Source organism: Lynx rufus, unplaced genomic scaffold, assembly GCF_022079265.1.
Source record: "Lynx rufus isolate CCGP_SWC_20201006 ecotype Redwood Valley unplaced genomic scaffold, mLynRuf1.p SCAF_6, whole genome shotgun sequence".
Classification (NCBI taxonomy): domain Eukaryota; kingdom Metazoa; phylum Chordata; class Mammalia; order Carnivora; family Felidae; genus Lynx; species Lynx rufus.
Window position 1 is genome coordinate 38,886,145 of NW_025814878.1, and position 15,210 is coordinate 38,901,354.

General features: G+C 40.4%; 1 protein-coding gene across 1 annotated transcript in view; it reads left to right on the forward strand.

The window, feature by feature from the left end:
* Nucleotides 1-14,225, forward strand: part of MCM9 (minichromosome maintenance 9 homologous recombination repair factor) — a 107,488-nt gene extending 93,263 nt beyond the window's left edge. Inside the window, exons 8-12 of the mRNA XM_047101737.1 lie at nt 4,731-4,933; nt 5,548-5,751; nt 7,388-7,470; nt 7,953-8,098; nt 12,414-14,225. Of these exons, the coding sequence (XP_046957693.1) occupies nt 4,731-4,933; nt 5,548-5,751; nt 7,388-7,470; nt 7,953-8,098; nt 12,414-13,881 (2,104 nt within the window). The 3' untranslated portion in view covers nt 13,882-14,225. The remainder of the gene's footprint in view (nt 1-4,730; nt 4,934-5,547; nt 5,752-7,387; nt 7,471-7,952; nt 8,099-12,413) is intronic.
* The last annotated feature ends 985 nt before the right edge of the window (nt 14,226-15,210 follow it).

Genomic DNA, 15,210 nt, shown 5'->3' on the forward strand with positions numbered 1-15,210 from the left:
CAAATGACCAGAAACGACTCTTCTGTTTCTCATTGCTCACATTTTCACTAACTGTCCACCAGACAGCCTTTTTTCTTCACATGTAAATTGTCCTTAGCCCCCTTCCTTAAACTTATTTGTTCCCCCTCCCCACCCAGTTACCTCAGAAATAATTCATCTCCTTCTTTCTGTCTTTGCTTGTTCATTTCCCTTCTCACATCATGGGTAGTTTTAAGATTATGTACATTACAGATACGCAGGAGTCTCCACAGAAGTGTCTCCTTGCTGATGCTAATGCTGACAGGGACGCCATCATCCATGGCTCACGTATTGTCTGGCAGGCGCTGTGTAGAACCTCCCCCTCCTCCATCAGTTCTGTTGGAAACTAACTGAAGGCAGGGACCACTGTATACCTTCCTGAATTGTCATTATAGTCCTCTGCACACAGGAAATGTATTATAAATATTTGTAGATCAGAGAGAGGACGAACAGTTTTATCTCATATTGAAAATATTTTTTAAAAAATCACTTTAATGCAATTGTACTTTGTTTCATTGCCAGTATTTCAGTAATATTCCTTTTCTATGATAAATGCAAACAGCCTCACTTCAGTATGGATTAAATGTGCTTTGTGAGATTAGTTAGGAACAATTTACTACCTTTTTTTTTTTTTTTTTTTTTGGCAAACTGGATTCCATGGCCTACACAACTGCCTTCACAAAGGCATTTTGGCACATAAATTATAAGATGTAGACTATTCAGAATTTTCCACTTTCAATAATTTTTTTTTAAATATTTATTTTGAGAAAGAGCAAGTGAGCAGTGGAGGGGCAGAAAGGGAATCCCAAGCAGGCTGTGCACTGTCAGCACAGAGCCCGACTGAGGGCTTGAACTCACAAACTGCTACCTCGTGACCTGAACCAAAATCAAGAATGGGATGCTTAACCAGCTGAGCCACCCAAGTGCTCCCCTTTCAGTAAAATTTCAAAAGGGATTTTGTTTTAAAGGGGGATTTAGTGCCTTGTTTGTGTTTCTCCTTAATGAGTGTCTTCTTGTGCCATTTACTACAAATAAAGACTCTTAAACTTTTTCAGTCTCATGAGCTGGTCACTGGAGCCAACTGGAAATAGATTAGAGATTAACAAATGTAGCACATGTTTGCTGATGTCACAGGGCTGTGACTACTCAGAGGCAGATATGCCACTATAACTAAAAATGGTCATTGAATGGAGAGCATACAAATTTACAGAGAAAAAAAGAATCTATATTTGTTATTAATGAATATGCCATGCTATTTTGAGGACTTGCCCATCAATGATAAATTTAACAACAATATCTAAGTTATGTCATATCCACACACCCATGGCGCCACTGCTCTGTTCAGGACTTGTGTGCCTCTTCCTGGACCATGGCTCTGATCTTCTCCATGTGTCCTGTCCATCTAACCTGCCCACTGTGCCCAGACCTCCTCAGTCTTCCCTTTATTGTTGCTCCTCAACATATATTTCCTCCTTTTCATATATTTGTTGGCTATCTATATGTCTTCTTTGGAAAAATAAGTATTCAGATTCTCTGCCCATTTTTAAATTGGATTGTTTGGTATTTTGGGTGTTCATTTGTATAAGTTCTTTATATATTTTGGATATTAACCCCTGATCAGACTTATCATTTATAAATATCTTTTCCCATTCAGTAGGTTGTCTTTTTGTTTTGTTGATGATTTCCTTCACTGTGCAAAAGCTTTTTATTTTGATGTAGTCCCAATAGTTTATTTTTGTTTTCATCTCCCTGCTCTTAGGAGACTTATCTAGAAAATTATTGCTATGGCTGATGTCAGAGAAGTTACTGCCTGTGTTCTCTTCTAGGATTCTTGTGATTTCAGGTCTCTTGTTTAGGTCTTTAATGCATTTTACTTTTGTGCATAATACTAGAAAGTAGTCCGGTTTCATTCTTTTACATGTAGCTGTCCACTTTTCCCAGCATCGTTTATTGAAAAAGTGTTTTTTTTCCCCATTGTATATTCTTGCCTTCCTTGTCATAGATTAATTGACCATATAATCGTGGGTTTATTTCTGGAGTCTCTATTCTGTTCCACTGATCTATGTGTCTATTTTTGTGCCGGTACTATGTTGTTTTGATTACTACAGCTTTGTGTAGTATATCTTGAAATCTAGAATTGTGATACCTCCAGCTTGGTCTTCTTCCTCAAGATTGCTTTGACTATTTGGGGTCTTCTGTGATTACATATAAATTTTAGTATTATTCATTCTAGTTCTGTGAAAAATACTGTTGGTATTTTAATAGACATTGCATTGAATTTGTAGATTGCTTTGGGTAGTATGGACATTTTAACAATATTTGTTCTTCCATTCCATGAGCATGGAATATCTTTTCATTTGTTTGTGTCATCTTCAATTTTTTTTATAGTTTTCAGAATATAGGTCTTTTACCTCTTTGGTTAAGTTTATTCGCAGGTATTTTATTCTTTTTACTGCAACTGTAAATACTGTTGTTTTTAAAATTTCTCTTTCTGCAACTTCATTGCTAGTGTATGGAAAAGCCACAAGTTTCTTGGTACTAATTTTGTAGACTGCCACCTTACTGAATTTGTTTATTACTTCTAATAGTTTTTTGGTGAATTATTTAGGATTTTCTGGACCTGAATAGACATTTTTTTAATATGAAATTTATTGTCAAATTAGTTTCCATACAACACCCAGTGCACATCCCAACAGGTGCCCTCCTCAATGCCCATCACCCACCCTCCCCTCCCTCCCACCCCCCATCAACCCTCAGTTTACTGAATAGACATTTTTCCAAAGAAGATACACGGATGGCCAACAGACACATAAAAAGATGCTCAGCATCGCTAATCATCAGGGAAATGCAAATCAAAACCACAATGAGATATTACCTGTTAGAATGGCTAAAATCAAAAAGACAAAAAACAACAACTGTTGGTGAGGATATGGAGAAAAAGGAACAGCTGTGCACTGTTGGTGGGAATGTAAATTGGTACAGCCACTATGGAAAACAGTATGGAGGTTCCTCAAAAAATTAACAATAGAAATACCATAAGGTCTAGTAATTCCACTGTTAGAAAACAAAAACACTAATTCAAAAAAATATATGTACCCCTGTGTTCATTGCAGCATTATTTACAATAGCCAAGACATGGAAGCAACCTAAGTGTCCACCAGTAGACATATGGATAAGAAAAATGTGTGTGTGTGTGCACATGTGCACGTGCGTGCGCACGCACACAGATACACACGCACACACACACACACACACTGGAATATTACACAGTCATAAAGAAAGGATGAGATGATGCCATTTGAGACAACATGGATGGACCTTGAGGGTATTATGCTGAGTAAAATAAGCCAGACTGAGAAAGACAAACACCGTATGATTCTACTCATAAATTAAATCTAAAAAAATAAATTAAAAAAAAGCAGAATCAGAACTATAAATATAGAGAACAAACTGATGGTTGCCAGAGGGGAGGGGAATGGGAGTTTGGGGAAAATACGTGAAAGGGAGAGGGAATAAGTTCAGTTTGGAATGAGTAAATCACAGTTCAGTTATGGAATGAGTAAGCTATGCAAATAAAAAGCAGAGCATAAGGAATACAGTCATTGATATTGTAGTAGTGATGTAATGGAACAGATGGTAGCTACACTTGTGATGAACATAGCATAATGTGTAAACTCGTCAAATCACTAAGTTATGCACCTGAAATTAATGTAACATTGTGTGTCACCTAAGCTCAGAACAAAGACTAATGCTGATCAATCCTTATTTTTCCTAATTTCCTTTCCCTCCCTCTCTTCCCCTTCCTCCTTTCTCCTCTTTCCCTCCATCCCTCTCTCTGTGTCTCTGACCCTTGTTTCTTTCACTTTTAGAAAAATCAAAAGAAGTGAGCACACAAGAAGTTTTTGCTTTAACCACTCAGCATTCTCCAAAGTCACCCTTACCCCTTACTTTCACTCCCTCACATATATATATATATATGTATATGTATATATAATCTTCACTTTAAAAGTCCAGATGTTGGGGCACCTGGGTTGAGCGGCCGACTTCGGCTCAGGTCATGATCTCGCGTTCCGTGAGTTCAGCCCCGCGTCGGGCTCTGTGCTGACAGCTCAGAGCCTGGAGCCCGTTTCAGATTCTGTGTCTCCCTCTCTCTGCCCCTCCCCCATTCATGCTCTGTCTCTCTCTGTCTCAAAAATAAATAAACATTAAAAAAAATTTAAAAATAAATAAATGAAAGTCCAGATGTTGTGAAGGGCCCAGTTCAAAAGCTACTTTGCATTGTTTCTCTAATCATCTCTTCCAACCATAGAAATGGATACACATCATCTTTACTTCCCCTGGGAACTTTATCCTTCCAGAATGTATCATAGTCTGCCCTGTCTTACCATTATAGCTGGTAGATTACAAGCTCCTTAAGAATAGTATCTGTGTTTAATTTAATTTTGTACACCTCTTAGCACCCAGCAGAGGGATCTGCTCATAGTAGGGGCATAAGAAATATTTATTTAACAATAACTTCTTTCAGCATACGCTGCTTTAATATACTTCCTTTGAACTTGGCATTTGTGATACCTCCTTGTATCATTCCATATTCTCTTCCACACAGTTTCTCTAGATTTTCAAGGAACAAGATTTTCTTTTTATTAACAAGTTTAATTTTGCTATTTATTTGAATCTCAGCAGTCAGTGAATTGTACCCTCTCTTTTAATAGCCTCGTGTGCAAGCTGAACACAAGGACCACCATTCTGGCAGCAACTAACCCCAAAGGCCAGTATGACCCCCACGAGTCCGTGTCCGTGAACATTGCCCTTGGCAGCCCACTCTTAAGTCGATTTGATCTGATCCTGGTTTTGCTTGATACCAAGAATGAAGACTGGGATCGTATAATTTCCTCCTTTATCTTAGAAAACAAAGGTATGTGGAGATAAATTATTCACATTGGTGGAGAAAAAGTAGACATAACCAAATGAAATTCTCTTTGAAGAAAATTAAGTAAATACTCAAGGTACCTACCTAACCGGCAATAGAGAGATGCTTAGACTGAAGGCAGCAAGAGGAGCCATTTAGTGTTCCCAGAATAATGAGCAGAAAGAAGGAGGCCTGCTGATGATCTTATAGTTGGTAAATATGTTCTTTGTGATTAAAAGAGGGCAACCTTATGGTAAATAGTTACCACTCACCTCTTGCACGCAAAGAAAACTGGACTGAATTATGAAACAGAAATCTCTAAATGTGTGTTTCTGTTTAAGTTAAATTAGATTTATTCAAATACTGTGTATTACTATAGGACAGACCAGAATTATTCTGGATAATTTTAGCACCTGTAGGAAGTTTACCTTCATTAAGCTTAGATCCTAAGGCTGCTTGTTCTTGAACTATATGCCATGCAGAATCAGGTCTAGGTTTCAGTGGCCACAAACCTGAAGGTTATCTTTTTTAAAGATGAACACAAGAACGTTATCAGAACCCTTTAAGTGAGATGTTTGCCTGTTCTTAGAAATTGCTGACCTAGCACCTGATATTTACAGGTTACCCAAGCAAATCAGAAAAGCTCTGGAGCATGGAAAAGATGAAAACCTATTTCTGCCTGATTCGAAATCTACAGCCCACCCTGTCTGACGTGGGTAATCAGGTTCTTCTCCGGTACTACCAGATGCAGAGGCAGAGTGATTCCCGGAACGCTGCCCGGACCACCATCCGCCTGCTGGAAAGCTTGATCCGATTGGCAGAAGGTTTATTTCTTTCAACAAATAATACTTCTATTGGGTGCCCAATGCGTGCAAGGCATGGAGCTTGGCACCATGATTCAAAGATGAATAAGAAGATTTTCTAAGGTGTTCATAGTTGCTTGAAAAGTAAAGGCTCTGAGCTATGAAACTGCATTCTTCTGAGGACAGATTATGAGTATTGAGTAGAGTGTAGCATCATTAAGAGGACTCTTGGTGACATGATTCATTTAGAAAGTCTTATTTACTAACGTTTGTTTCTCAGTGGTGGTCTGTTAGCATTTTCGGTGGAATACTTGCTTGTTTAGAGTTGTTTCCAGTGAAGCATATCTGGTTTTTTCTCATTAATTGCCATTCACAGGCCACCACTAACATAACAGATGACCCCAACCCTAAGGCATGAGACTTACATGCATACATACAACTAACATGTATCTCAAGACTTTTTTTCTAGGGGCACCTGGGTGGCTCAGTCAGTTAAACATCCAACTTCAGCTCAGGTCATGATCTCACAGTTCGTGAGTTCGAGCCAGTGTTGGGCTCTGTGCTGACAGCTCAGAGCCTGGAGCCTGCTTCAGATTCTGTGTCTCCCTCTCTCTCTGCCTCTCCCTCATTTCGCACTCTGTCTCTCTCAAAATAAATAAATAAACAAACAAACATCAAGACTTTTTTTCTAATACTAGCTTTTACATTTAGCCCTTGTTAAAATAATTCTAAAAAAATTTCTGTGTGAACTGGCTGTATCATATGATGACAGAATATATACTTAATAAAAAGTTTTATAAAACAAATACACTTCACTGTGTCAAGGATTTATAGCTAATATTCAGACAAGTATCCCAAACGCAGGCTTGTGAGTTTGGTAGTTTTGAAAAGCTCACAGATAAAGAGAAGTGCCAGAGATGAGAAATGACTTTAATATTGTGTATTTCTATAATAGACTAGAAAATGAGGATTAATGGGGCACCTGGGTGGCTCAGTCAGTTAAGTGTCTGAGTCTTGGTTTCACCTCAGGTCATGACCTCACGGTTTGTGGGATCGAGCCCCGCATTGGGCTCTATGCTGACAACGCCTGGGATTCTCTCTCTCCCTGTCTCTCAGTCCCTCCCCCACTCACACACATGCACCTTCTCTCTCTCTCCCTCTCTGTCTGCAAAATAAGTAAATAAACGTTTTTTAAAATGGAGATTAAAAGTTGTTGAATATTAGCTATATGCTTATATAACCCCTTTCTTTGTTGGAGCCCAGAGTACTTTCATGTAAATACCCAGAATTGACATGGGCTGTGAAAGATTAGGCCCATCATTAGAGAAACAACTTTAAAACTAATTGAAATTAGACTTCTGTGGGGTGCCTGGGGGGCTCATTTGGATAAGAGTCTGACTCTTGATTTTGGCTTAGGTCTTGATCTCAGGGTTGTGATTAAAGCCCCACATAGGGCTCCAGGCTGGGTGTGGAGCCTACTGAAGGAAGGGAGGAAGGGAGGAAGGAAATAAATTAGACTTTTGTGCTTGTTTTAGTAAAATGAATTTGGTACTAGTAGCTCATTCACAAAATGTAATTTTTCAGGGGGTCAGGTAAAGTATTACATTTATCACGTCAGATGTGCATCAAAAAATTTCTGTCTTCGTAATTTTCTTAGCTCATGCTCGCCTGATGTTTCGTGACACTGTGACTCTGGAAGATGCTATTACAGCAGTGTCAGTAATGGAATCCTCGATGCAGGTAAGGGTATTTTGCACCTAATATTTGAACTCTATAAGCATGTAAAAAAAAAAAAAAAGACAATTTATAGCATATCAGGGGTTGTAAAAGTGATCATAATCTAGATCTAATGATTTCAGGAAATATATCCAAAGGAAACCATTTAAAGGAAGGGGAAAACATGGTCGTGGAAGCATTCTTTGCGTCAGTAGCATTGCTTTTGCCAACTAGTGTGCAGCAGTGGGTGTCACTCTTTTTTCCTCAACACGTCTGAGGGGCGCTCATGGTCCCACTAGTGACAGTGTGCTTCCTGGAGCAGTTCTTGCCACCAGGAACTGGAGGGAGAGAACTGTTGAAATTTGCAGAAGGCCCAGTTGACTGACAGCCAAGATGGGAGTAGAGAGGGCCGATCTGGGATCAGTGGCCTCCAGCGTATGCTTCCTCTATGCAGGCTGACTGGTTGACTCTCTCTGGTATTTTCCATTTTCTCGATACCCCTTCAGGGAGGTGCACTGCTAGGAGGTGTGAATGCACTTCACACTTCCTTTCCTGAAAACCCTCTGCAGCAGTACCAGAGGCAGTGTGAACTCATTCTGGAAAAGCTGGAGCTGCACAACCTCTTGAGTGAAGAGCTAAGAAGACTTGAAAGGTGAGAAGAGAAATCCAAGAAAAGGCTTATAATGGAAAATCCTTGTTTGACACTTCATGAAATGAAGGAAGTGGAAATTAATTACAGAAAATCTGTCTGTACTATCTGTAGGGGATTGTTTCAGTTGTCTGTTGCTGTATAATCAACTACCCCAAAGCTTGGTGGCTTAAAGAAACAAAAACAAAACCACCACTACCACCATTTTATTGCTCACTTTCCTGAGAGTCGTAAATTTGTTTATCTCCACTCCACACAGTGTCGGCCGGGATCACTCATATACTTGAATTTAGCTGGGAGCTCAGGTGGAACTGGAACATCCAGAATGGTTTCCCTCACATGTGTTGTGCCTTAGTGGAGGTGGCTTAAATGGCCAGGGGCTCTCTTTACCACAGGGGAGTCGGAATTCTGACATGGTAGCTTAATGCTCCAACAGAGCAAAAATGGAAGCCAGCAGGCCTCTTATGAGCTGGGCCAGAACTGATACAGCATCATTTCTGCCACATTTTATAGGTCAGAGCCAGACACAGGGTCAGCCCCCATGCAAGGTAGGGGAAAATAGACACCACCTCTTGATGGGAGGAGTGACATAGACATACAGGAATGGGGGAATTGATGGCTGCCATCTTTGGAGACCACCTTCTGTAGCTACATTTCCTTGGCTTGCTGGTTTGGTGAGCCTCATGGAGAACACTGGCAGGTTCTTTACTATATATGGTAAACTGTGTATTAATTTACTGAATTTATACCACCGGTTCCCAATTACATGAGAAGCACCGAGGTTGGCTACTCACAGTTCACAACCAAGACATGCAGTTTCCATGGAATCAAGAAGCCTTGGTAAATGGGATTTATTCTGTTCACTACCACTACTTCATCCTCTTCTCTTTCTTTGGGTCAATATAGGTAGAGCGGTGCCATTTAGAAAGGTGGCTGGGAATGCTGTTAAGAAAGAGGAAGTTGAACTCCAGGAGGTCAGTCTACTCCAGGCTAGACCCAGCCACAAAATATTATCATAATTGGCTTTATCATTTTTCCTTGCCAGGAAAGGACCATGTGCAAGGGAGTTTACGTGAAGAATCATAGTGTTTATTAATATTTTAATTTTATTCTTAATGGTTTTAAAGCTCTCTTCCAAGCATAATAAATGTTTGATCTTTATGTAACCCTGGTGAAAGAAAATCAGGTAGAAGACTGAGGCCCAGATTGCTTTCGAGCCAGCCGAATAGGATGTTTTGAAAGTTTGAGAAGTGGAGATAACTAGTAGTGACCTTTACCTGTGAAAGGCCCTCCTGGTCCATTAGCAACAGCTCTGACCCTCCCTTCAGCATCATCATTTTCCTTCCCTACATGCGCAGATTCATGACCTTTAAAATTTCACATATTTAACAGACAAAAAGTCTCCAGTGAGAACGATGTATTTTGTTAAAGAGGGAAACCTGTTTCTCCTGCAACAGGGTAACAACTCAAGAATGGCAAAAGCAATGTTTCAAAACTCAGCTTTGTAATGATTTGTTAAAATGTGGGAAGGAACATGTCATGTGCATTACCTAGAGAATTTTTGCCCAGACTTCAATGTTTGCATGCTCCCTGCATACATGAGCTTCTAAAAAGCTAGACTTTGAGGGTGTACCTGTAACACATGAGTGAGCGATGGCAGAGGTATCCATTTGGGTATCTTCATGATCAGCATGAGTGGCTCAATAATTGCCCTGAGTCTGGCAGCTGGCGTTGACCTCAAAGCTGGGAGCTGGTGAAAGGAGTTCCCGTGGAAGCAGAGCGGCTGCTGAAGGAGAATTTAGAGACTGAGATGGATTGTTGACCGAACAAGTATAACCTTGAGAATTATTTCCCTGGCTTTTCTCCTTTCAACTGCCTTCATGTAGTAGCATTCTCTCTCAAATTCATAAAACCCCAGCACAGCCTTCCTGGGGGAAGTTTGGGGACTGGCTTTGTGTTGCTAATACCTAGTGCCCCTTGTATAAAATCAACTCCCTTTTCTCTTGGTCTGGTTTTTTAATGATCCAGAGCCTAGTGTTAAGATGAAAGATACTCCTTTGGTTCTTTTATGGTTTGATGTAGCTGATCCTTTTTAGACCTGCCCTGGGCCTGGCTTGGCTTTTGGAAAGGCTGCTCATTTTGACTGAGCAGAAACTGGACATTTGGACTACCAAAAGCTGTCATGCTGGATTCAGGAAGGAAAGGAATGTGAAGCTCAGAATCAGTGTTATGTGATAGAAAAATAGTGGTTGAACTTACCAAATTCAAAATGACCCTCCTGGAGGGAAAGAAGAAGAAGGGTAGGTAATGATCTAAAAAAATAGGATTCTGCCTTAAAATATCCTTTTCTTCTGATACATCTTTGTAATGCAGGGGCATGTCCCAGTGTTGATCCTCAAAGTAACAAAACCAGGTTGCCCTGCAAATCACAATGCATGACCTCTAAGGCACGTCTAAGGCTAATTTTGTTAAGCGAGAAAAGCCCACGTAGCATATAGTTTTATCCCCTCAGGAAAGACTTGTCTATTCCTTAAAGTGGTCATATATGACTCATCAAACTATTGTACCTTTATCACACTTTTCTTCTGGAAAATGCTTACCAGTGACAGCAGGCCTCAAATGGTGGTCATTCTATTCATATGAAAACAGAATGCAAAGAGATTGTCTTTTAGGAAGGTATAGTAAAACTGGAAACATTTTATGTAGGGGAGAATTTAATTCCCAAAGTCAGAATAAGACTAAAATGGTAGGGCTAAATTATTCTATGCCTTAAATTCACTGTCTTTTAGAACATTTTTTATGGAGCTTTAACAATTATGAATATCTCTGACCCCAATTTGATGTATATTTGATAGAAGTAATTTTGCAAGCTATTTTGGGTTTTTTTTGTTTGGCTGTGACTGTGGTGAATATGGATTTTGCTGTATTGATGTGTCCAAATCTATAGTGAGTGAATATAACCCAGTATTTTTATCATAATTTTTTGTGTTTTTTTTTTCCTGATCATAAGAGGTAATACATGTTCTTAATAGAGTATTTTGAAAAGTAACAGTAATAAATTAAAAAGATAAAAATCACATATAATCTTATTTCCCAGAGAGGCCTACCATTAACATTTTAATGTATTTAAATATATTTAAATCTAAAATTCATTTAAATGTAATGTATTTTCTTCTATACCTTTTTCTGTGATTACACATGATTTTTAGAATAACTTACTCGTCTGCTCTTTGGCTTAGTTCTTTTCATATTTAACACACGGAAGTGGGATCATGTTGCCCCTTATACTGCGAAGCTGTTCCTTTTGAGAAACTGTCATCTCTGTTGGAAGTTGATCCTCTGGCATTATTTCCATTTCTGGCATGCCCAAGATTGAAAATGACTATCACTGATCAGATCCTTCATTCTGGAAGGTCAGTAGGTTTCACCTCTGTGTCAGCTGGATAGAGAGTAGCTGCCCAGAACATGTGTTGAAATGGCTACACTTTGCAGGAAAGATGTCACACTTGCTTGGGGGAGGTGTGCCATGAACGTGATGCCACAGGGCCAGCGGGATCACAGTCTCTACTCCCAAGGAAGGTGACTTTTAGGTGCGCTAAAATTCAGTACTCAGGTGAAGAGACGTGAGGAGATCATAATCTCTGGGCTTCCACTCTGTTTCTGACCTGCAGACTGCCTACGAAAGAACCACCCGATCAGCAGCTGTCCACTGTGCAGATAGTTAGAAGCCTGTGTTGTAGTGGAACATGTAACAGGAGAGATAAGAATAAGCATTTTACACTGACCTTCAAACAATCTTAAATGAATTAAATGGACTTTCAGAGAGATCTAAAGATGTAGACAAACCTGTTACTTCATTTCCTTTATTTCATTTCAGTTTTTTTTTTTTAATTTTTTTTTTCAACGTTTATTTATTTTTGGGACAGAGAGAGACAGAGCATCAACAGGGGAGGGGCAGAGAGAGAGGGAGACACAGAATCGGAAACAGGCTCCAGGCTCTGAGCCATCAGCCCAGAGCCTGACGCGGGGCTCGAACTCACAGACCGCGAGATCGTGACCTGGCTGAAGTCGGACGCTTAACCGACTGCGCCACCCAGGCGCCCTCATTTCAGTTTTAAAATGATGATCAAAGCACTTAAATTCTATACTGCTGAGAAAGGATAATTTCCTCCTGCTGCTCTAAGAGACTGTATTTGGTATTAACTTGGAATTATGTTGGACTGAAGCCTTTAGATGGCATCTCAGAGACTAAAGAAATGGAAAGGTTAAAAATTCTCTTCTCTTCAATACATGTTTTCCTTATTTATCTCTGCCACAGGTTACAGAATCAGAGTGCGTACCAATCCCAGCCCCAGGCAGTGGAGGCAGAGACTAACCCAGGATCCTTGAAAAATGACCCAGGAGAAGAATGCAAGTCCAGAATCTGGTCAGCACGGCAGGAAGTGAACTGTAGTACGCTGACGTCCTCTGCTGGAGGCAGTCCTGAGGGAAGCCCACTTCCCAGTCCCCTCTCCCCCCTGGGGCCTAATACATCAACAAATAGAAAACATTTACCTGAGCACAAATACAGCAAAGATGAGAGTTTGGACTGGTTTGACTGCATAGCAGCTCATCAGATTGAGCCCAAAAACACTGTTCCTGTGTCTCCCAAAACAACTGGGGGGAAAATGGCTTTGAAAATCTTCCGGAACAAATCTCAGGGTAAGGAAAGGAATGAACCAGGCCAAAGGAGCAAATTGGAAACTGGACAGCTTCTAGCACCAGGAGAGGCAGAAGCTCCATCAAGGCCAGATAATGTGGAAGGTAAAGAGGCAAAAAAGGCAGCAATGGTTTCTGAAATGGCAGTGCCTGCCGGTGAGCCAGACTCGGTGCTGATGCATCACGTCTCCAGGAAACTGCACACGCTGCACAAGGCGAGGGCCCAGGAGCTGTACAGGAATCCCTCTAGGGCGCCTTCACGGCCCACAGGCTCTCCTCATCCTCGCTCTGGTCCTGTACACAGCCCACAGGGAGCGTGGGAAACTCCCAAAAGAACGAGACAGAAATCCCTTGCTCAGAGGGAAGAGCCTGAACTTGAATATGCCGAGAGTCCAGGTCCCCCGTTGGCCAAACTAGCAAAATTTACTTTCAAACCAAAGTCAAAACTGATCCATTCCCCTGAAGACCACAGTCATGTGTCTCTAGGCACAACTGAAGTAGCCGTCCCAGGTCCTGAAACTCCCCACGTTGCAAGCAGAGACTCAACCTCGCCTGTGAAGGGTCCCCAAAAGTTGGCCTCTCCCTCAGGAAGCAGGAACTCAAACCAGCCACAGAGTGAGGCAAAGCAGGTGTCCCGGAAGCCACCGGAGGAAGACAGGTCAAGAGAGGAGAGCAAACATGTCCCTGAAAGGAGAACCATCCAGCCTGAAGTAGAGCTTGGGAACAAGACTGAGCATTCTCATCTTACTTGTCAGAGAGACAGAAAGGAAGAGGTCTCAAGCAGTAACAAAAGCAGCAAGGTTCACTCCTGCACATTAGCCAAATTGGCAAACTTCTCCTTTACTTGCCCCTCTGAATCCAAACCGGAATCCCTTCCTCCTCCTGAAAGTGTGAACCGGGGAGAGAGAGGCCCAAGACCTCCTCCCGGGACTGCAGCTCCAGTGCCTGGCAAGAAGAGGAGAACTTTCCAGCTAGAGGGGTCCACTGAGAGATTGGCTCTTTCCAAAAAATCTCTCTTTAGTTTATCAGAACTAGATGACGAAGCATTGGATTTTGATTGGGATGAAGAAATGAGAAAAAAACCATAATCATGAAAAGCTTTCAGGTCAAATTTCAGCCTCCCCAGCTCAACACGGCACCTTTGGGATATTGACGTGGTGTTTATATGTGAACAAAAACTCTTGGCCATAATGAGTTCCATTTAGAATACCAGCACCCCCGACAGGCTTTATAATTTCAGCTTTACCTTCATGACTTGAAAAGTCATATAATCAGTGTCTGGCAGAGTCGGGCAGTGTCATACCAGCACTTGAATTAATTGAAATTGTGCTTAATTTTGCAAATGTAATACTTGTATTCCCAAAGATGCTTCTGTTTGTTTTGGGTTGGTTTTTTGTTGGTTTTGTTCTGTTGTTTTTGTTTTGTTTTGTTTTGTTTTGTTTTGTTTTGTTTTGTTTTGTTTTAATGGGGGTTGGGTCTTCGGGAGATCATTTCTTTCATTTACTTAGGAACAAATGCCAGGAAGGTAGCCCTCATAAAGTTAACAGGTTAGGTGAAGAATATTCTTTTTTTTTTCCTTCACCCAAGATGTGCTGAGTGTGATGAATATTGTAATTTTCCAAAATGATGTGATTTTTCTAATATTTTTGTGTTTATTCTCATGTGTCAAATTAGATGTGCTAATGCTTTTCCTTCTTGAGGAGGCATCCTTACAGTTCCATCGTATTCTTAAAGATCTGGCAACTGGTCAAACAGCAGCTTTCTGAAGTATTGACCTTTTGAGTTTTCCCTGTTGTCTTGAGCTAACATTTTGTGCTTCAGATTCTTTGTATCATTGGCGGGGTGGGGGGGGGTGGTGGCTACCTTCAACACAACTTAAATCCTGTGGTTAGGAGAGCGTGTAGTAATCTCAATCATGTATCGTGGCATCTACCCAAGTGGTTAATATGGAAATATGATTCCTACTAAGTTATGATTCATTTGTCTTTAAAACCTAGCAAATGATGGCTGTGTTTGGTAGGAATAGACATCTCAAACTTTGTCTTTCTTAAGTCCTTTTAAAATCACTTTTTCCTTTGGATTCTAGCAGGAGCTGTTAGGATTTCTTAATTACAGACTTTCTCTTCTGAATTATGAATTTTTAAAACGAGGCTTCCATTGTCTGAGGGGCTTTTAGATGTGAAGAGTACCCAAAACTACCTGTACTTTGTTTAATGATTGTTTCATTAAGTTCATACCAAAATATTAAGGAACCTCAAATTTTCTTGAGCATTTAAACATTAATTCCAAAATTGACTAATTACGTTTTCTGAAAAATGTTAAACTATGAGTACAAATTGATGAGTCTTTTGAAATAACACCTTAAACAGCTGGCGAGGATTGTAAAATGTACTATTGCACATTCACCTCAACTTATT